At 42.8% G+C, this 22874-nt stretch overlaps 4 protein-coding genes across 4 annotated transcripts; 3 read left to right on the forward strand and 1 right to left on the reverse strand.

Moving 5' to 3' along the window:
• Positions 1-952: 952 nt before the first annotated feature.
• Positions 953-4252, reverse strand: LOC140925825 (uncharacterized). Its single transcript, XM_073375681.1, has 3 exons — positions 3985-4252; positions 1093-3902; positions 953-1012 (listed from the first exon to the last, which is right to left on the reverse strand). The coding sequence occupies exons 1-3, from the start codon at positions 4250-4252 to the stop codon at positions 953-955; spliced, it is 3138 nt and encodes a 1045-aa protein (XP_073231782.1).
• Positions 4253-17427: 13175 nt separating this feature from the next.
• On the forward strand, positions 17428-19464 carry LOC140925826 (uncharacterized). The gene has a single exon (XM_073375682.1). It carries the CDS (start codon positions 17428-17430, stop codon positions 19462-19464), a length of 2037 nt encoding a protein of 678 aa, XP_073231783.1.
• Positions 19465-19596: 132 nt separating this feature from the next.
• On the forward strand, positions 19597-20721 carry LOC140925827 (uncharacterized). Its single transcript, XM_073375683.1, has one exon. The coding sequence runs from the start codon at positions 19597-19599 to the stop codon at positions 20719-20721; it is 1125 nt and encodes a 374-aa protein (XP_073231784.1).
• Positions 20722-22044, forward strand: LOC140925830 (uncharacterized). The gene has a single exon (XM_073375684.1). The coding sequence runs from the start codon at positions 20722-20724 to the stop codon at positions 22042-22044; it is 1323 nt and encodes a 440-aa protein (XP_073231785.1).
• The last annotated feature ends 830 nt before the right edge of the window (positions 22045-22874 follow it).

Here is a 22874-nt window from a genome sequence, read left to right on the forward strand (position 1 = left end):
TGGAGTCTCATCTTTGGCTAACAAGCTTCACCTCGCGAGTAAAAACCTACAAAACAAACACTTAATCACTGTTGGAACGGGATTTGGAAATACACGAGCTCCTAAGACTCACCATACGATGAGAAACTCCCGGCGACTAGCGCGTTACAAAGCACATGGTTTCTTTCTCGCTACACGACGACACTGAGACGCGCTCACTAAGCATGCTGGGAGAATAAATTACAAAAACGGAATGGAACGGACTTAGGAAAACAAAAATTGTTCTCTTGTTGAGGATTGGCCTCAACATCCCGGGGGGTAGGGCTGAACAGCCCCCGTAGACAATCACTAATTAATGTTAAAGTTCTAAACCGACTGTTACTTCACGACAATGTTTTCAGTTCAATCTTGCAACGTTCAGTGCACTCTACGGCAAACCTGTCACGCAGCTTCTTCAAGGAGACACAACTTGGTCACAGGACGAGTAAGAGAAGAGTCCTTTGTCTTCACTTCGGCGGTGCGGATACGTGAATCTTCACCAGGAAACACTTTCGTTACGCGACCCAGCAACCAGCGGGATCTCGGCACAGTTTTGTCCACCACAAGAACCAGGTCATTCACTGCTAAATTCCTCTTATTTAGTAGCCACTTGTGGCGTTGCTGTAAGGTGGGCACGTACTCTAGAACCCATCGCGACCAAAAACAGTTAGCAAGGAATTGCGCATGTCTCCACTGCTTGCGTGAGTACAGCTCTTCCTTGGCGAAAACACCGGGGGGTATGGCGAGATTTCGTCGCTGTAAAAGTAGGTGGTTTGGAGTGAGTGGCTCCATGTCACTTGGATCATCACTTGCTGGGGAAATGGGACGACTGTTTAGAATGGACGTGACTTCGGCGAGTACGGTGCGCAGGGTTTCCAAAGGGATTGCAGCGCCTGGTTTGCTCAAGACAGCATTCATAGCCTTCCGCACACTTCTAATAAGCCTCTCCCACACGCCTGACATCTGGCTCGCGGTAGGGGGTTGGAAACGCCACCTTGGCAACACATATTTGAACCAATCCGCATCGTACGAATGTAGCTCTCTCTTGATTTGTTCTTCATTCAGTTCTCGAACCGAACGCCGAAGTTCCCTCTCAGCGCCAGTAAAATTCGTGCCGTTATCTGACCAGATCTCCTTAGGGCAGCCGCGAACAGAGATGAACCGGCGCAGAGCCAAAATAAACGTGTCTGTTTCTAAGGAACTAACATCTTCGATGTGGACTGCCCGGCTGTTAAAGCACACGAATATGCAACCATACACTTTGATAACGCTACGAGCGCGCTTCACATAGAAGGGGCCAAAGAAGTCGAGGCCCGTAAAGGTGAACGGGGGATGATAAGGTAACAGCCTTTCCTTTGGCAGGTCCGCCATCGCTTGCTGTAAGGCAGGCGTGTTCCGCTTGCGGCAACTTATACACTTGCTCAGGATCTGACGCACCAAAGCTCTTCCTCTCAGTATCCAGTAACGTTGGCGGAGGACGGACAACACATGTTCACGGCCTGTGTGGCCCAGCACATGGTGGTAGTAACGAACTATCAATACAGACACAGGGCTTGACTTTGGAAGAATCACTGGGTGGGCGGCCTCAAAGGTAATCGGCGCACGGTGAATTCTTCCTCCAACACGTATAATGCCATTAGTTAGGATCGGACTAAGAGTGGCCAAACTACTGCTACATTTCACCTGTCTGCCTTCTTTCAAAGCCATGTACTCTTCACGGAAATGTTGGTGCTGCACCAGTCTCGTAACTGCTTCGCTTGCTCGCTGAAGCTCAACAAAGGTAAGTGTACGTCCGACGACACATTCAGGTTTTTCCTTCTTTAGTGGCTTGACAAAGCGAAGCACCCACGACATCACTCTCAGCAAACGGGACCACGACGAATAGCGCTGTAATAGGAGATCAACTTGGGACGTGTCAGTGGTGAACATGATTGTGGCTGGTTTTCGTATTTCTTTATCATCACTTCGAATGTCTTCCACCTGAGCATTAGGCCACTGTTGTTCAGGCTGCCACAGAAAGCAAGGACCTGACCACCACCGACATCCGGGTTGGAAATGCTCTATGGTGACGCCTCGTGAACCCTCATCAGCGGGGTTCAAACTACCTGGGACATGATGCCACTGATCTGGGGAAGTTGATTCATGAATTTCGGCCACGCGATTGGCAACAAAGGTTTGGAAGCGCCTAGTTTCGTTCTTGATATATTGGAGGGACGTCATTGAGTCACACCAGAAAAAGGTTTCATCAACTTGCAGATCAAGCTCCTTCAGAATTGAGTTGCTTAGCCGCACCGCTAACACTGACGCTTGCAGTTCTAGGCGAGGTATAGTCCACTCTTTAATGGGCGCATTCTTGGTCTTCCCCATAACGAAGGAACAGTGAATCACTCCTTGCTCATCAAGGAACCGTAGGTAAGACACTGCTGCATAACCATGCCTTGACGCATCGGAAAAGTTGTGCAACTGCACAGTGGCTTGTGCACTAAGGCACTGGGTCTTGTAACACCTTGGTATCTCGATGGTAGTAACACACGGCAGTTCTTGCAACCACTTCTGCCAGAGGGACGAATACGGCTCTGGAATTTCTTGATCCCAAGACAACTTCTGCCTCCACAGCTCTTGTAACAGAATCTTGGCTGTGAACACAAAGGGTGAAAGAAATCCCAACGGATCAAATAGGGAGCTTACGACGGAAAGTACTCCTCGCTTGGTGGATGGCTTGTACGCCTGTAAGGCCTTGAACTTAAAAGTATCTGACTGTGCGTCCCAGTAGACACCCAACGCTCGTTCTAAGGGTAACTTGTCTAGATCTAGGTCCAACTTGGGATTCGCCCTCGACGCGGGAGGAATTGAGGCTAGTAATTCACGACTATTGCTCGCAAACTTTGTTAGGCGGAATCCTCCTTCTCTCAATAACTTCATAAGATCTGAGGCCAGAGGTATGGCTTGATCAGTATTTGGGACGGACTTCAGGACATCATCCACATAGAAATTTCTACGAACTGTTCTGATCACTTCAGGCGGGTAATTTTCTTCATTGTCTTGTGCTGTCATGCTTAACGCCTTGTTGGCACAGCAGGGTGAAGACTTAGCACCAAAAATATGGACCAACATTTTGTATTCTTCTGGAGGCTCGTCAATACCTTTAGGCCACCACAACAACCTCAGAGAATCTGTATCACTTGAGGCTACTCTGGTCTGGTAAAACATACCCTCGATATCTGCTGAGAAGGCAATTTCTTCCTCACGGAATCGAATCAACACTCCAGACAGGTCATTTGTCAGACTAGGTCCTTGAATGAGCTGTTCGTTTACGGACGTGCCGCTGAATCTTGCAGCCGCGTCAAACACCACTCTCACCTTACCTGGCTTGTTCGGATTGCTTACTGGGTGGTGAGGCAGGAACCATGTGGTTTTGCTGACTGTTTCTGCTTCCTCCTTTGTGAGCTTTCTTGCATATCCCTTGGTCACACAGTCCTCAATCACAGCTCTATATTTGACTTCAAGTTCTGGATCTCGAAGGAAACGTCTCTTTAAGTGTTGCAGTCTCGCTTCAGCTAGTGTTCTGTTGTAAGGAAGCACAGGATTGTCACTCTTCCACAGGAGGCCCATCTCATAATGGCCATCATGTTTACAGATTGAATTGGATATCAAGTTCATAGCTCTTTGGTCCTCCACAGACAGGGGCTTGGTTTCACACTTGCTCGTACCATAGGACTCGACTCTCCAGAATTCTTCAAGCTGGTCACTTAGGGTAACATCCTCCCCTCTAATGAGATTGACTTGCACAGGAGTGGAAGAAGGTACACTGGGACAGCCACCAAGTATACTCCAACCAATACAGGACTTGATTGCGATCGGCTCATTGGGTCTACCTCTTTTAACTTCAAGCGGTATGAAGACCTCTTGGATGTTTGTACCAAGCAGGATAGAAATCTTACTTCTCTCTACTTCCGGGAAGCTAACAGATGTGGCCACTGACCACTTGCTGCAGATGTGGCCACTGACCAACAGACCTTGTCACCTTTGTGTGCTTTAGGGGAATTGTAAGATCCTTTACAGCCCAGGCAGATTTGACATCAATCAGATGGTCATTCTCGCTGTCTACTGAAGCAATTTGGAAGTCAACTCTCAGACCCTCTTCTTCTGTATCGGCATTGTTTACTGTCGTGAGTGACAGCTTACTTGGTGAGCCCTTAATGTTCAGCAGTTTCACGAGAGACGGGTCAATCATGGTTATGTCGGAGCCTGAGTCTAGTAGGCCAAAGGTAGTAATCTGGTTGCCAGACTTACTAATCACTCTAACTGGGATGACTTGAAGCAACACTTCGCACGAACTAACTGCGGCCACTGAGGAGCACATAGAAATAGTGGCTTGATTAGGCCTTAAGCCTTGATTAACGTCCTCACCGTTAGGACCGTCTCTTTGCTAGTTCCCTCTGTCTCTAGGTTCAGTGAAGTGTAACAATGTGTGATGTGACTTCCCACAACCTTCTACCCTGCACCTGATTAAGGACTTGCACTTCTTTGAGTTGTGTTTAGTTGAGTTGATACAATTGAAGCAAATCCTTTTCTGTTTTACAAAGTCATTTCTCTCCCTCGGAGACTTGGATTTGAATACTTCACAACGGTACAGTGGATGGTGTTGATGGCACATTGCACAGGATTCAGGATTTGTTGCTGTTAAAGAATAGGTAAAACCCTTAGGAGTTCCTGACTTAGTAAAGAAAGGGTGGCTCAGGGCAAAGGCTCTCTCCTTGAGGAAATCTACAACATCCTTGAAATTTGGCATTTTCTGTCCCTTACGCTCGAGATTCTTCAAATGTTCGGCAAATTTGGATTGCATCCACTTTGGCAGCCGCGCGATGACTTTCTCCAGATTATCTATATTCATCTCACTAAGGTATCCCATTGACTCTAAAGTGTCATAGGTAACTTGCGCAGTATCAGCATAGCGCTGCAGGCTGTCCTTATCATTTGCTTGTATAACAGGTCCCTTCGTAAGTGATTCAACACATGCTCTCACTACTTGAAATGGCTGGCCAAACCGTTCCTCTAGTGTCTTGAGTGCCTTTGCCAGGCCACCAGGCATTGGCTCATATCTCTGCACTGCGGTCAGGGCAGGACCGTTCAAGAACTGTAACAGACGGGTCATTTTCACAGCATCACTGAGAGGCCTGGTTTCAACCAACTGCTTAAATCTCTGACGAAAGGCTGGGTAATTTTCAGGGGATCCATCAAACTTCTGAACTTGTACATGTGGTAGATCATAAGCGGCACTCATTTTCTCCATTGAAGACATGATAGCAACAAGACTTTCATTCATAATTGAACCAGCAGCACTGGGCGTGGCTGTACAGCGGTTGGTGCTCGTGAGACATGGGGTTTCTTCAGTGGGTGGGTCAGCAGGTTGTGACTGACCGTTGTCTTGAATACGTGGTTTAACAGTCTCAAGTGTACCCTCATCCGTAACAGTAGGAGTTCTCAAACTCATACCTGGCACTTTGAAATAGGTGTTTCCAGAAGTGAGTGTATTGGAAGTCTGGGCATTTACTAATCCTGGTGTTGATGTATGAGATGGCTTGGTCACTGGTACATTATTGCCACTAATCGCAGATGGTAGTGTTTCGGGTGGCACCCTTGAGGATTGAGACCTTGAGTCCTTTAGGTCAAGATTTGGAGACCATTTGATACCCTCCAGGCCCGTGACTGGATCAGATATTTCCTGTTCTGCAAGGGAAGCCTCTAAATTGGCTAGTTCTACTTGATTTCTTGCCGCTGTAACTTCCCTTTCTGCTTCCAATTTGGTGAGTTCTAATCGGTGTTGCAATTCTAATTCTGTTCGTTTTATTTCCATTTCGACTTTTTTTACCCCCAGTTCTACTAGCTTCTTACTCCTTTCTTCAGCTTGTTGCTGCATAAGTAGGGCCTTGGCTGCGTCGATTTTAGCCCTTTGGGCCCTGGAGCTACACACACTTGATTTTGAGACCCGACTACCATTAGATTTCACGGATTCCGGGGGGGTACACTCCTTGATTGATTTCACTTCTTCTAACACTTGGCTGTTGTAAAAGGCAGCGGCACTGGCAATAAACTGATCTATTCTCTCATTGTATTCTTGTATTCTAGACTGCTGAACCGCACGGTCGCTCAAGACTCTTTGATACCTTTCACAGCTGGTATCGAGTAAATCAGCGTATTTCTCAACACAAACACAATACTGCTCCCACGCGGAATTAAGGCTAGTTTGTACGGTTCGTATCTTGACGACGTTGCCGAAGTCTCCGAGATTTTCATCCAGTTGATGACACAGTTTCGTGATATTAGACAAATATCCCCTTCGGGATCTGTCCAACACTTCCAAACGCTCGAGTAGGATTCCTCGTTGAGTCATGACCCTTGATGTCACTTCGATTCACACGCACAAATATTTTCACAGTTAAGACTTTGGACGTCCACTCATCACAGGCAAGATGCTCGTATAGTTTTTACGAAGATGTCCAGGGGACAAAAACGCGCCTTCACAACACAAGGGTTCTTGAACATAAGTTTAATAATCGAGAGTTGCACACTCAGCATATTTTCTTAACAACACAACAGGATCGGAATTGGAGTCTCATCTTTGGCTAACAAGCTTCACCTCGCGAGTAAAAACCTACAAAACAAACACTTAATCACTGTTGGAACGGGATTTGGAAATACACGAGCTCCTAAGACTCACCATACGATGAGAAACTCCCGGCGACTAGCGCGTTACAAAGCACATGGTTTCTTTCTCGCTACACGACGACACTGAGACGCGCTCACTAAGCATGCTGGGAGAATAAATTACAAAAACGGAATGGAACGGACTTAGGAAAACAAAAATTGTTCTCTTGTTGAGGATTGGCCTCAACAGCTGTTCTAAATCAGGGAAGTCAAGTCTGTAAGCAGGACAAGAGGAATCCGCATCGAAGTTGGACAAGGCTGAGTATTTGGAGCCAGCTACCTGGATTCCTTCAGCACTCTGATTCGTAACGCCTTGCACATGTTGGGAGAAGTTATGACGTACCACTGCGAGGAGCAAAATGCGAAGCATCCGCATTAGGCAGGGAACTTTAGAGCTCCTAGCATTCGAGATGTGGACGACAGCATCGTGGTCAGAGCGAAAGAGTACATGCTTTTGACACCAGTGGTGGCACCAAAAACGTGGGAAGCAATTTCTGCTGGGAGCAGCTCCTTATAAGCGATAGATTGCTGCTGCTGAGAAGGAACCCGGGACCCAGCGAACCAGAAGCCCTTTAAGAACATTCCATAGCCCAGTGATCCAGCTGCATCCAAAGGAACTGCCACATCAGCTTTAGGGAGCAAGCCTGGAAGGAGCCAAAAACTAACCCCATTCCACTGTGACAAGAACTGATGCTTCTAAAGCCAGTCCAGATGAAACTCCCTGTTGAGGCAAATCGGGTGATCCTTCTAGTGGAAGCAGCACAAAAGGTCGATCATGCAATTTAGGAAGGCTCTGCCTGGCCACACCACATTGGCAGCATAATGTAAATGGCCAATGAGGGACTCCAGTTTGCGTCTGTTGCACCACCTACGCGGAAGCCACGAGCTTATCAGGCCCTGCAAGGCCGATAGTTTTTCTGCTGGCAAGCAGGCAGCTTGATTGATAGAATCAAGTTCAATTCCCAATACTACAAGCACCGTTGCAGGGCCCTCACACTTCTCAAATTGAGAGCTAGGCCTGGCCATTTGCAAACTGCTAGCGCGGTACTCATTGTGTGCACACAGTGTGGGGAGTGGGAGACAGCCGTCACGAGGTCATTCAGAGCGAAGCAAGACATAAAGCGCCCTTGCAATAGAGAATTGATAATTTAGTCATGTGACGTCGCCCGGAACACTCGAGGATCGTAAGCAGAGTCATTTGGCTTTGGTCATAACTCTTTCTTTCTATTGGTTTGGTATCCGCACTTGCCTAGCAACAGTCATGACAGCGTCCCAATTGAGCTCAGCAGCGTGATGTCATTGTAAGCAGGCTGCACCGCTGCAATTTATTTTGCTTCTGTCATAAATCTTTCTTTCTTTTGGTTTGGTATCCAAGGTTACCTAGCAACGATGTGGCGACTACGCTCCAACTGACTGAATTTTTTCGCCCGTTTTGGCCGTCAAGAAGTGATCCTGGCTAGAAATATTGACTGCAGAAGTACTTTCCAGAAAACATTGAAACAATTTGGGCCAGTAGCTTCAAAATAAGAGTGAAAATCGAGTTACAAGAGCATTTTTCAGTGCATCTCACTTCGCAGACGAGTTTGTGTATGTCGCGCGATATGGTTCGCCAGAGTGTTTTGTTCAGTTTGGCTTTTTACCGTCGAAACCTCGTCTCTTTTTTTGAAATCTAGTTTGCAATTCAATTCACACCGTGGACAACCCAAGTTTATTGGTGTCCTGGTTTCCTCGCCGATAGATCAAAGTTTCTGCTCTGTACTGCGGCCAAGGAACAATAATTTGCATGCGAATTCTACTGTCGTGGTGGTGGTTGTTGTTTTTTTTTTATATAGGGCTGCCGACATAATGCTAAATATGCTTTCTAATACACTTTTAAAATAATACCATACAATATGTAAAACAGCAGAAAAATAAGAGAAAGAGCAAAGCAAGGACCTTCACGAAGATGTTGGCAGTGGGTCGCCCAACCAGTTCCTAAACCCGCCCGACAGGGCTTAACTTGAGGGACGCTACTGAAACATCGAGTTTCGCGAGGGTAATTGCGAGATAGGCATTTCTTATCTAAATAATGACGTAATGCAATTGAGTTAAAAAGCAAGGGGTAGAACGCTTGGGCATTAAAAGCTTACCACTCTCAAATTTGTTGCGGCTGCACGTTTGCTGGAGGCCCGATCGTACGCTAACCACACCCGGCCGGTGAACTGGCCATAGGTCCGAAGATCAACAGCTAATAAAGTAAGAGATCCTTCCAGCAGTGGGGAAAAAATGACGTCAGCACGAGACAATAAACTGAAAAGGCCTCCAGCCAACCGCCAATATCGTCCATACGCCGTTTTGGCTTTTTAGACGCTCGGGGCGAAAGGAGCAACGGGCGATACCGGCGGCGAAAAAGTTGACACAAAGAAGGGACAACAAAGTTTGGCCTACCTTGCAATTGAGAATGCAAACGAACGTCGTGGGAACGCCCCCAGCCACGCTTGAGGCTGCTGGAACGCTCATTGTAGCTGTAGTTTGTTAGGCTGAGAGCGCTTATTTAGCGGCCGCGACCACGGAGGCGCGGTCAAAAAGGCAAAGGACGGCACGTCCGGAACGTTAGTCAGATGCGATGTGCTCCCGAACATCGTTCGCAGAAGAAGGAGGAACTTCTGGGAAGGCACCCGTTGTCAAAGTGGGCAGTCGTGAATCCAGCGGCAGAAACCGGCCGCAAGGCTGTTGTTTGTGTTACGTAGAGACATGCTGCGAGTAAAAACGGTGTGTAACGGCGAAGACGGCAAGAATCCGCAATGATTCGCAAGTAGGCAAACATTGATCCGCTACGATCAGCAAGAATCCGCAATGATTCGCAAGTAGGCAAAAATTGATCCGCTACGATCAGTAAGCAAAGCTACAATGCAAAGCAACACTAGCAAAAGGGTACACAAGGAGCCCTGCAATTCCCCGCAGGCCGCCCCGTAGGTCACATACTGAAGTGGGAGAAGACCGCTAGCCAGCTCGCTGGAGTTTAACTTTACCTAAATGATATTTAGCCACATAACACAAGGATATATGTAACAGCTTTATTCGATAACAAAGCAGCCTTCATTGACTCAAGTAAGACGCCCATCTTTGAGTGGGAAGTCGCAATTCTATTTATCCATCTTTGAGTGGACAAAGTAGTGCTTGTGTCAATGATATGTCAAATGTTGCAACAGTCACCAGGAGATAAACAAGAGCATTAGTCAGGAATATAATTTCCCAACACTTCAATTTGTTGTTAAGCTTCGAACACAAGGATAACAGTTTTATTCGATGACAAAGCAACCTTCATTTACACAAGTAAGACGCCCATCTTTGAGTGGGAAGTCGCAATTCTATTTATCCATCTTCGAGTGGACAAATTAATTGTAGTGCTTATGTCAATGATATTTCAAATGTTGCAACAGTGACCAGGAGATAAACAAGAATATTATTCAGGAATATAATTTCCTTACACTTCAATTGTCGTTAAGCGTCGAACACAAGGATATATGTAACAGCTTCATTTGATGACAAAGCAACTTTCATTGAGTCAAGTAAGATGCCCATCTTTGAGTGGACAAAGTAGTAGTTGTAACAATGATATTTCAAATGTTGCAACAGTCACCAGGAAATAAACAAGAAGATTATTCGAGAATATATTTCCTTACAAGTCAATTTGTTGTTAAGCTTCGAACACAAGGATAAAAGCTTTATTCGATGACAAAGCAACCTTCATTGACTCAAGTACATATGTACATGTAAGATGCCCATCTTTGAGTGGGAAGTTGCAATTCTATTTATCCTTCTTTGATTGGACAAAATGGTGCTTGTGTTAATGATACTTTCAATTTTTGCACATGCCACAAGGAGATCAACTAGACGATTATACAGTGTTTTTATATTGTTACACTTTAATTTTGTATTGTGCCTCAAGCACTTGGATAACGGCTTTATTCGATGATAAAAGCAACCTTCATTTTTTAAATATTTGTCTTTGTAATGCACTACCAGAAAACTGCCTCATTTTAAGCTCTCTAGTTTTTTCAGAACTAGGCCGTTACAATAATGTACATGTAATACATGTATTATTATTTTGATATAAATATTTGACATTTTTTTGGGTCTTTATTTCTTTGAGGTATAATGATGGGGAGAACAAAAACATTGAGGGTATTTTGGTTAATGAAGTGAGGAGAAATTTTGGGTAAAAGAAATAGCCCAAAACAGAGAAAAAAGGCAAGTTGTACACTTTTCTAAGTTTCTTGAATTTGGTACAGTGAAACCCCGCCTTATGGTCACCTTGGTAATACAGTCACCTCGTTATTATAGCCACTTTTTTTGGCGGCCTGGCAAAAACTACCATACATTTTCTTGTAACCACCCCATTAATACGGCAAAACTTTTTTGGCCCATTGATGACCATATTAATGGGGTTCCACTGTAGTTTCTTGGTGTTGCCAACAGGTGCATTCCCCTTATGACATAATTAAATACAAAAAGATTGAAAAGCCACTAAATAATACCCACACCAAAAACAGGAGCAAACCAACAATACTTTTAGCAACACCAAGAAGCACTCTTAATTCCTTTTCTACAGACCTGCACATTTAGCATGCTTTCCTTTTACTAGGGGCCAATTGTCATTTTTTTTTTTTTTGCTAGGGGCCATTTGTCTTCAGAGAAGTACCCGTGTAGACGTGGTAAGGCGGCAAAATAGAAAACTTGAAGAACACAGAGTTCGGTCAAGATGCCAATTTGAGAGCTAAAAAGGTAGGTAAAATACATGTACATTATTTTGTTAATACTTGCAGTTCAAATATTTCTACTGTGTAGGTTAAGTCATCCACTTAGTGATTTATTTAGCCTGCCCTGTAACAGAGCTGTGCTTTGGCAGTGCCTGGTGGCCCCTGTTGCATTACTGTTGCTCTTGGGTGACAAAGAAGTCTTAGTTTGTTCAAACACATTCATCCTGTGCACCTGGATCTTTCAGGTTAAGGGCACAGGGCTCTTTCATTTTTTAAGAACACAATACATGTTCTGCATGTTTGTCTTATGCATACATAATTTATGATTGTTATAGAATGCACAAGTGCCACACCCTACCTCCTTTGACATTTTTAATGTTAACAGTGTCCTTGCCATTTATATGCGAGGTTTGATTGTAGTGTAAATTGCTCAGAGTAGAAAGCAAGAACCAAATCTAAAGATTCAAAATAGTCAGGGTGACTATTTTGCCAGACTAAACTGTTGCTGAAGAACAAAGTAAATGTTAATCAAATGTTTATCACAGTAGTCACAGTAGTCATGACACTGTGACTAAATAAGTTTTTTTGGTGTTCAGAAATTGACGAATCGCACAGACGTGTTGGACAAGGCACAACCTTCTCCGGATGACAAAGCTAAAATAAAGGCTTTATTAGACCTAGACAATGCTATCCAATTTATGTCTTTGGAGGAGAGTGAAGACAATGAAGAGGGGGCCAGTGATCCACCACCTAGGTACATCAGGCCACTATGCTTAGAGAGGTCAAAGTTAAGAAACACCAATGCTGTTCTTGACGCCTTTTGTGAGGCTCGCATGTTAAAGAGGCAAAAAAAAGAACAGCCGGGAAAATAACCAGAGAGGTTGATAAAATAATACTTGTCAGACAGACCAGTACCAAATAACTGCCCCTCATGGGCAGGATGCCAATAATACCAAAGTAACAAATTGCTACAGTGATCGCTACTATGGCAACTGGGAGTAAAAGGTCCAAAAATGATGCCGTGCACATGATGTCCAGAAAATGACCTTTAGCTGAAGCACAAAATGTGACGGCATAGTCGCTTCTATATGAGTATAAAATTCTACTTTTCCCCTATTTTTCACTGGTTTAAAACTTATCATATTGTTTTTCTCTTAATCAAGAAAGTATTTGACACTTCTAGTTCAATGGGCAGTAATTCAGTCTTCCCTGCCTTTTACTAACAACGAAACCAAATGAGCGAGAAGCCCTGTATTATTGTGCCTTCTTTAGTCAGGATGACCCTGTGATGATCAGCTTTAACGAAATTGCACAATCTTATTGGAAAGGTGATAAGAGTTTTATTCTTAAAAACAATCTTTACTCGACTGTGTTCATTAAAATTGCTCAAATTCCAGGACAGTCAATGGATTATCCTAAAACTATAAAACAGGGAATGTAAGATAGATGCATTGTGAAAGTGAGTCACTTGTTAAAAGTGCACAGTTTGTCATTATTATTCATACTCAAATGTAGGCAAATTCTCGTAGACTACTTTGTATGCCACAGCCAGGTCCAAGTTGTAGCCATGCAGTTACAGCAGAGTGGCGACAAAAAGTGAGATACGTGGGGTAGAGATGTTGGCTTATACATTTGTATATAAAGCCTATGGCTAGTTTTGTTTGCATCACTGTCGTCTTTGTAGCATCAGTCTGATACTCCCCAATAATGGCCTCTCAGCAGTTTGTATAGGCTTTAACAATAATTTCTGGGGATGATCCACCAAGTACTGGTACTTGCTAATAAGAATTAAGGCAGCAGTTTAGATTCCCTAATGAGATTTTATTCAGTCTTACATGTTACTAAGTAAGACTTTTATATGTAATATTGTTCTTATTAAATTATGTAATAATTTTGCTGTGAACTACTTCTTGGAGTTATTTTGGAATGGAAATGCACGTTACTTACAATAATGTTAGTTAATTAATTATTATACAGTCAAACCTCTTTAATACGGACACCAAAGGGACAGAACCAAGTGTCCGCTTTACAGAGATGTCCGTATTATAGAGGTAGGGAATGTATGATTTATTGGCATTTCTGGGACCAAACGAACTGTCCGTATTATAGAAGTGTCCATAAGAAGAGGTTTAATAGACTGTATAATTATTATGTTAATTTAATCATTTCAAGGAAAAAATTTTGAATTTTGTCAGTTCTAAAAGGATTATTTAATAGGCCATTTCCGAGTTCCCCCGGGCCTCTGTTTCAAAACGAGGATAGGTGCTCAGCCTTTGATATGGAAATCATTTTTCATTCTCATGCAAATAAAACTCATTTTCACAAGAAAGGTTGCGCACCTAGCCTCATTTTGAAAGTGAGGGTTTTTGGAACTTCGGAAGTGGCCTATTGAAATGGAAAAGTTACAGTTTTGGATATAAGAACTGTAGAAAATAGGAATACATTGTAAGGAGTCTCTTTTTTATTGTGAAAATATTTAATATACTTATGTATATATTATATGAAAATGGAGAGAGAATTATTTTAATAAAATCTTTAATACCAAAAATGCACCTAAATATGACTCTTCTTGATTTGTGTGTCAGCGAAAATGGGTCATTGTGGATGCATGAAACGGATAGGTCCTGGGTTGTCTCACAAACGTCCACTTTTTTATATACCGGATAGAATGAACATAGGATTCGAAACTGGATGGTTAAGTAAAGTTAACACATGTAGGAAATCCAGTGAATAATCCACCGAAAGTGGAATCTGGGTGAACATGAAGGCTGCAAAAAGTAAACCGATCAAACTGAGTTTCAGCATTCATTGTTCCGGGAACTCAACGGATAATTGAGTATCCTCTGAATTTACGAGCTGCGGAAACATGACGGCATTTAGCGTTCCCGCAAGAGTAAACCTGACGGAAACGCGAGTATAAGGGATGCGTTTAAGCGTCTCCGCGGAAACTGAAACATGACGTATACAGGTGTTTGCCGAAACGGTTAGTTACAATTCCGTCTGCGGATATTCAGGTTTCCGTGAGGTAACCGTTACAAAAACGGAAACGGAAACACCTTTTTTCAACCTGTGTTAAGACCTATGGGTCTAGAGCATTCTCTGTCTCAGGCCCCGAACTTTGGAACAAACTACCTCACGACATACGCTCATGCGAGAATCTAAGTCTTTTTAAGCATAAACTTAAAACCTACCTTTTTAAGATCACTTTTACTTTAGTCATTAGGAAGATGTATTTGATTTTATATGTGTTTTATTTAAATTCATGTATTTTAATTAACTTTTAATTCTAATTCTTTCCCTTTGTTAAGCACCTACATTGTAGATCTTTTACTGGATAAGCGCTATGTAAATGTTCCTCCGATCTTCTTCTTCTTATTATTATTATTATTAACCGTACTGCCCCTTCCCTTAACACAATGTACCTTTCACAGCTGATTTCACTGTTTTAAGGGCAAATAACAATTTACTTGATAAGAATTTATAAGTACGATACTTCTTGTGGCGTAGACGTGAATAGCGGGTAACCATATTCTAGTTGTTGATTTTACTTATTTGAATTCCAGTCCATATTTTCTTAATTTTCTTCAAGGACTACCGTGTATCCTCGTCCCATATACACCCAATTGCAAAAACGTTGTCATAGAAAAATGAAAAAAAGGGAAAAAGGCAAATAGGAATTAATTAGGGTGAGAAGCCTAATGAATTCATTGCCGGCGTCCAAACAGGGACGTCGTATTTGCCTGTTGGAATTTGCTTTTGTTTTAAAGCTGAAAGGCAATAAAACTGAAAATTCCAGCGGGAAAATGCAACCGGTGCAAATGTATCCACCATGAAAATGTGGCTTAATTAGCCTTTTTAATTCCTATTTGGCTTTTTCCTTTCGTCATTTTTCTAAGGCAACGTTATTGCAATTAGGTGTACACCTATTTCAATAAAGGTTGCTTTGAGATTTGGTCATTGAAACGTAGAATACAATGCAATGCTTTGCTTGAGTGACCACCAAACAATGGCTTTCAAAGACCAAAGCAAAATTCGCAAAGCAACCTTTATTGAAATAGGTGTATACAGTGTAAAGATGAATATGTGAAGGACCTTCCCGCTGTAAAATGTAAATACTTCCATCTGTCACTAGAGAGGAGAAGCATAGTTCTCGTTAATGCAGTATTTGCAAAACAAAAATGTTCGTTTAGAACGCGACTAATGTCGAATAGCCTTTTCGAGGCACTAGGATTGTGGGGGCGGCCCTCAGAGAGATGGGAGTAGGAAAAAGGGAGGAGGGGGTGGGGTAGGGAGTTCTGCGTATTTTTCCCAACCAACTCTAGCTCACTCTACTACCAAGAAGGCCAACTGCTGGGAGTCGTAGGTAAACTTTACCTTCTATTTGCTTAACCTATTTCCGATCCGTTTTCTTGTTGATAAAGTCGAAAAAACAGAAAAATTGTCATTTGTAGGATCATGAAGAATTTTTTTTATAATCACAGCAGCCGGTGTCACGAAATGCGAATCGGCATCAATATGCAAATTTAAGTTGAATCCTTCAATTCTGAATCACGTCGTGCCGCAAGTTTTATTAACTAAAACATGTTTTTATGTCTGGCGTAGGTGCCACATTTGAAAATTTTGTGATGTTTTTTAGGCATTTATTGGCGCATTGTCAGGGGCGGATCTAGGGGGAGGGTGATGGGGGTGCGCAGCCCCCCCCCCCCCCCGAGATGACCTGCGGTTTTCTAATGCAACTGGTATTCTGCAGAAAAAAAAAGAACAACGATGTGGTTTATTGGTGTTGAAGTAGATAAAGAGACGAGTGCACCCCCTGTTAGAAATTATTGCGTCATTGTGGCGGGAAAACTCGTCACGTGCTCTGAAAACTGGGCTTTTGCACAAGAGTGTTAGAACTGTGTAGTCGTTCGGAGTCGTGGAGCTGATCAAGTGTGTGGATTGAGTTTAGATCATCGAATTTTTACGCGAATTGATGTCCATGAATCCTTTAAGTGTAGAACAGAGTACAGAATTCTAAAATATGAACATGTGAAGAAATATGCTTTAATGGAGTGAAGAATGAAAGCTACAGAGAACTGATTGTATATACAACGATTAGTTACATGGTCCTTCGCAGTCGCCGGATCGGCGAAACAAGTTTAATCAATTAATCGTCAAGAGCAGGATTACAGTACAAGAAGAAAACAATGGACAACGAAAAAGCAAAGAGAATTAGAAATGCCCACAGAGCTTTTGTGGAGAAAACGATGGAAGGTGCTACGAGGATTTTAGTCGAGCAAACTGCCGATCACGTGAAAGATTCATCCAGGGAAAAACTTATGGGACTGAAATTCACCCTCAATGAAAGGCTAGAAACCATCCAAAAGCTGGACGAAACAATTCTGGAAAAAAGTAAGGGGAGAGACATTGAGAAAGAAGTCGAGGATTGTGGTGAGTTTTGTGCAAAAGTTTACCGTATTTTGGCTAGAATTGACTTGAGTTTAGAGGATGCTAAAAATAGCGCACACATGGGAACTTCACCAAGCTTCAGTCAAATTAATAACAATATCAAAAGCAATGAGGGCGCGAAAGTGAAGCTACCTAAATTAGAACTAAAGTCATTTTCAGGCAACTACGAGGAATGGCAGAGTTTCCGGGACACTTTCGAATCTGCTGTTAACAAAAATTCACCTATTTGAAGAGTTGTGTGACAGGCGCAGCCGAATCTGCAATTACTGGGTTGCCTCTCACTGAAGATAATTACGAAACTGCCACTGATATTCTTAGAGATAGATTTGGTAAACCACAGCTGTTGACTTCTAACCACATGGACGCTTTGCTGAAATTGCCAATAGTCAGTTCAGTGCATGAAACGAAGAAACTCCGTGTTTTGTATGACAAGATTGAGATAAACATTTGAAGTTTGAAGGCACTAGGCGTCGAATCAGAGTCCTTTGGAAATTTATTAGTTCCAGTTGTAATGGAGAAAATTCCTTCTGAGTTGAGATTAATCATCAGTCCCAAGTTTGGCAGTAAAGAGACTTGGGACCTTGATGTCCTGTTAAATGCACTGAAATCTGAGTTGGAGGCAAGAGAAAGGTGTAACGCAGTGAAAACAAGTAGTCTAACCAATTCTAACCCTAGATTTGACCAGCATAAGGGAAGATTCAAACAGCCCCTTTCCTCATCTGCACTTTATGCGGGCAGTGAAGAGTGTACTCTGCAATGTGTCTTTTGCAAGAAAAATCACAAGTCCATCACCTGTAGTACCATTACTGAACCAAAGGCTAGAAGAACTATACTGAGACGAAGTGGCAGGTGTTTTGTTTGCTTGAAAGCAGGGCATATTACACCAGGTTGTCAGTCAAAGGCCAAATGTTTTAATTGTGGAGCTAGACATCATGTGACTATCTGTGAAAACCCTAAGAAGCCTGTCCAACCTAGTAGTTCAGGAGCTGAATTAGCATCACTTAGTAGATCTGAAACTTCCCAGGAGAGATCCAGAGATGTTGGAACATCAACAATGCATGTTGGCAGCAATAATAACTCTATACTGTTGCAGACTGCCCAAGCCTTTGTTTCTAGAGCAGATAATCAAGAAACTGGAATGTATACTCAAGTCATTTTTGACTCTTGTAGCCAGAGATCTTATATAACCTGCAAGACACGTGAGCAGTTAAAATTACCTACTGTTGGTAAGGAAACCTTGCTAATCAAAACATTTGGTGACAATTCAGCATCTGTAAAGGAATGTGACATTGTGCAATTGTGCATCAGAACAATAGATGCAATGAGTGTGTACGTCACTGCTTACGTTGTACCAGTAATATGCAGTCCAGTATCGAACCAAGAAATTCAAAGTGCAGTAGAATGCTATCCATACCTTCAAGGGCTACAGCTTGCATGTGGAGCTGTTAATGGAACAGTTAGTGTTGATTTACTAATAGGAGCAGATCACTACTGGTCTTTCTTTACTGGAGGAATAATCAAGGGAGATCCTTCTGGACCCGTAGCTCTTGAGACCAAGTTGGGATGGGTACTGTCAGGACCAGCTGCAGTTCCAGCATTGACAGAGTCATGCACAGTTAACCTAAGTGCTACACATGTTTTGAAAATTGAGTCAGCTGACATCAGCCATGTGCAAGATGATTTGCAGAAATTTTGGGACTTGGAAACCTTAGGCATAAGGGACACTGAAACTTCAGTTCATGACAAGTTTTCAAATGAGATAAGATTCACTGGTGAAAGGTACCAAGTCAAGCTACCAGACAAGGATAATCACCCTATGCTGTCAGATAATTATACAAATGCATCACGAAGGTTGGCAACTGTGATTAAGAAGCTTAAGACCCAACCAGAAATACTGGAACAATATGATCAAGTGATTAAGGAGCAATTAGAAAGTGGAGTAGTTGAGGAAGCGCTGCAAGATCAAGTCCTAGAACCTGGAAATGTACACTATATCCCACACAGGGGAGTTGTGAGACTTGACAGAGATACAACAAAGGTGAGAGTTGTATATGATGCCTCATCCAAGGTGTTTGGACCAAGCTTAAATGACTGTCTGCATGTCGGACCTTCATTAAATCCTCTTCTACTGGACATTTTGCTGAGATTTAGAGTTCATGAAGTTGCTGTAACTGCTGATATTGAGAAAGCATTTTTGAATATTGAGATTGATCCAGAACACAGAGACTTTTTACGCTTTCTGTGGGTAGATGATGTCGATAAGGAATCACCTGAGATTAAGTTACTTCGCTTTACAAGAGTTGTATTTGGAGTGACTGCTAGCCCCTTCATTCTCAATGCTACTATTAGACACCATGTTAATACATGTATGCTGAATAACAATGCTCTTGCACTTGAGCTTTTGAAGTCCTTGTATGTAGATGACCTCGTTTCTGGGGCCAAGGATGTGAACAATGCCTTTTCTTTGTCAAAGGAGATAAAACTCTGTCTCAAATCAGGAGGGTTCAATATGAGGAAATGGAACAGCAACTCAGCAAGTCTTTTGTAATCCCTGAAACAAGATTCAGCCTTCGTTGGCGACTTTGCCATAAACAGTAAAGAATGTGTTCAAGAGGAAGATGAGAGCTTCTCAAAGTCAGTTTTTAAGCGAGGTACTGAGAAAGAGCAGAAGGTCTTGGGAATGCTTTGGAACCCTAACCAAGATGAACTGATCTATGACTTGACTAAGATATTGGAGGGTGTGGACGTTCAGCCAGCTACTAGGAGACTGATTCTCAGTACTGCTACGAGATTCTTTGATCCCTTGGGGTTAATATCTCCAGTTATTCTACCCTTGAAGATTATGTTTCAAAAACTGTGCAAGGCACAAAGGGACTGGGACGAGTTAGTGGATACCGAACTCAACCAAGAGTGGTTGTCAACTTTGTCAGACCTAAGACTAGCTGGAAGAGTGAGTTTTAAAAGGTGTTATGCTGAAGGTCTCGGTGGGAATGAAGTTAAATCGCTCCAACTTCATTGTTTTGCAGATGCGTCGGAAAAAGCGTACGGAGCCGTTGTTTACATGAGAGTAGAATATGAGTCAAGAGTAGAATGTGAGATTGTGGCGTCAAAAACCCGAGTAGCCCCGTTGGATAAGCAAACCATACCGCGTCTAGAACTGTTGTCTAACCTTACTGCGTCAAGATTGGTGAAGAGTGTGAGTCAAGCTTTAGAAAACGTTGTGAGAGTTGATGACGTAGTCAATTGGACGGATTCTATGATTTCTTTGTGGTGGATTAGGAACACTGATAAGGAATACAAGCAATTTGTGGAGAATCGCGTGAGCGAAATCAGACGAAATGCACCGCCTGAGCAATGGAGGTACTGTCCTACGTCAGAAAACCCGGCTGACATTGCATCAAGAGGAATTAAGGCCACTGCACTCAAAGAAAGTAGTTTGTGGTTACATGGTCCAGAATTCCTGTCTAAGAACAGCGCCTACTGGCCAGTCCAGCCTGTAAATGTACAAGCCAAGGAAGAGTTGTGCGAACTGAAATCAGCCAAACCTACAGTCTCCAGCTTATTGAACACGTGTAACGAAAAACAAGAAGCAAATCTGGAGAGTATCATCAATCCTGAATCCTACAGTTGCCTTACGAAGCTCATAAGAGTTACTTCACTTGTGTTGCTATTTGTTAAGAATTTGAAAAGAAGAAGGGACGGATCAAGTGATGAAGAAGAATCCTTGCAAGTTTATAAGCAAGCTGAGAAGAAGTGGATTAAACACGTTCAAAAGGGTATCCTGAACAGTGACAAGTACCAGTAAATGAAGTCGACTCTGGGACTTTATCAGGACAGTGAAGGTGTAGTCAGATGTCAAGGAAGAATAGGTCTGTCGTCGTTACCCTATGATACCAAATTTCCTGTGCTTCTGCCTAGAGGACATTACTTTACGAGATTGGTGATCCTCAAGTGCCATGAACAAGTCATGCACAATGGAGTAGCAGAGACACTGGTTCAACTGCGTTCAAAATACTGGGTCGTTAAAGGGAGACAGACAGTTAAGAAGATATTAAGCAAGTGTGTAGTATGCAAGAAACTTGAAGGTCGCCCCTATGGAGTGCCTCCTAGCCCTCAACTACCTGAATTCACATCGTCTGACGACTTCGCATTTTCAAGTATAGGAGTAGACTTTGCGGGTCCCATTTATGTCAAGGATGTGTACAACAAGAGTAGTGTTATGAACAAGGCATACATTGTGTTATATACGTGTGCATCTAGTCGCGCAGTTCATCTAGACCTTGTTCCAAATATGTCAACTCAAGCGTTTGTGAGAAGCTTCAAACGGTTCCTTGCTCGACGAGGTGTACCAAGGCTTGTTGTATCGGACAATGGTTCCGCTTTCAAGAGTGAAGAGCTCAAAAGGTTGTTAGCAGAGTATAGCATATCCTGGAAATATAACGTGGCATTAGCACCCTGGTGGGGTGGATTCTTTAAACGTCTCGTTAAATCAACAAAACGCTGTCTGAAAAAGAGTTTAGGAACAGCTCGAGTCACTTATGAAGAACTGCTTACGATCATTGTCGAGACCGAAGGAATCCTCAATTCAAGACCTCTAACTTATGTGAGTGATGAAATGCGAGATCCTCTTACACCATCGCAGCTTGTTATTGGTCGTCGCTTGTTGAGTTCACACGGAAGCGCTAAACAACCAAGTGGGGGAGATCACACTGTGCGAGATCTTTCAAGACGTGAGAAGTACTTGAATGCTGTACTTTCACATTTTTGGAGACGTTGGCAGAAGGAATACTTAACAGAATTACGTGTTCATCACAACTGCAATTCGAGTAACAGGAAGCCAACAATTAAGGTCGGAGATGTTGTTTGCGTCTACAAGGACAAAGCGCCGAGACAACTTTGGAGTATGGGAGTCGTCAAATCTCTCATTACAGGACGAGATGGTTACCACAGAGGAGCTGTTGTAAGAGTGCGTAGTGGAGATCGAGTCGTGGAAATGACCAGACCCCTAAATAGGCTTTACCCTGTAGAAGTCGAATCACAAGTGCGTGAAAAGCGTCAGAACAGAACCACTGATTTCCCTATTACCTTCGTGGGAAATGCCGAACAGGAACATGTTAGTGAACATTAACATTAAGTCAAAGAACAGCAAACTCTTTTTCTTTCATTTGTTATTTTATTCGTTTCGTTGTTGATTGACCTGAGTCAATCAAGGCGGGGAGTGAGTTAGAAATTATTGCGTCATTGTGGCGGGAAAACTCGTCACGTGATCTGAAAACTGAGCTTTTGCACAAGAGTCTTAGAACTGTGTAGTCGTTCGGAGTCGTGGAGCTGATCAAGTGTGTGGATTGAGTTTAGATCATCGAATTTTTACGCGAATTGATGTCGATGAATCCTTTAAGTGTAGAACAGAGTACAGAATTCTAAAATATGAACATGTGAAGAAATATGCTTTAATGGAGTGAAGAATAAACGCTACAGAGAACTGATTGTATATACAACGATTAGTTACACCCCCTCCTAAAAAAAATCCTAGGCCTGGATCCGCCCCTGATTTTGCTTTCTTCATTCAATTACTGAAATAAAGATCACGACCAGGTTTTGCTGATTCAGGCAGAAAGATAATGCCTAAATGGTACTCGAACAGTAAGAAGAAGCAATATGCTTCTAAATGAGTTTAAATAGTCAAGGGTTTGACGACGCTAGGTACTTTTAAACGATCGTTAAAAAACCTGTGAAACAGCATCTTAAATTTGCATATTTTAGCCGCTAACGGTCGTCGAGCAACGAAATCCCAGGAATGACAGTAAAATAGACAATTTCCTCATTCTAACTGCAATTTCGTTATTAGGATGGATAGTAGTATTGATGATAAAAATATAAGGCAAAAGTTTTGCCAAGTCCGAAATCGAGTGGAACGCTCTTAGGGAGACTGCCTCTTAATGCCTTGCTTTTTATTTG

This window comes from Porites lutea, chromosome 2, assembly GCF_958299795.1.
Source record: "Porites lutea chromosome 2, jaPorLute2.1, whole genome shotgun sequence".
Classification (NCBI taxonomy): domain Eukaryota; kingdom Metazoa; phylum Cnidaria; class Anthozoa; order Scleractinia; family Poritidae; genus Porites; species Porites lutea.

Excerpts from the sequence above, each read along its gene's own strand:
- LOC140925825 (XM_073375681.1), bottom strand. The coding sequence starts at position 4,252 with ATGATTGACCCGTCTCTCGTGAAACTGCTGAACATTAAGGGCTCACCA. Across the intron at positions 3,903-3,984 it reads AGTGGTCAGTGGCCACATCT|TTAAAAGAGGTAGACCCAAT; the intron begins GTTAGCTTCCCG and ends TACCGCTTGAAG. Across the intron at positions 1,013-1,092 it reads AGAGGGAACTTCGGCGTTCG|GTGGCGTTTCCAACCCCCTA; the intron begins GTTCGAGAACTG and ends TGTGTTGCCAAG.
- LOC140925826 (XM_073375682.1), top strand. The coding sequence starts at position 17,428 with ATGGAGAAAATTCCTTCTGAGTTGAGATTAATCATCAGTCCCAAGTTT.
- LOC140925827 (XM_073375683.1), top strand. The coding sequence starts at position 19,597 with ATGCTTTGGAACCCTAACCAAGATGAACTGATCTATGACTTGACTAAG.
- LOC140925830 (XM_073375684.1), top strand. The coding sequence starts at position 20,722 with ATGAAGTCGACTCTGGGACTTTATCAGGACAGTGAAGGTGTAGTCAGA.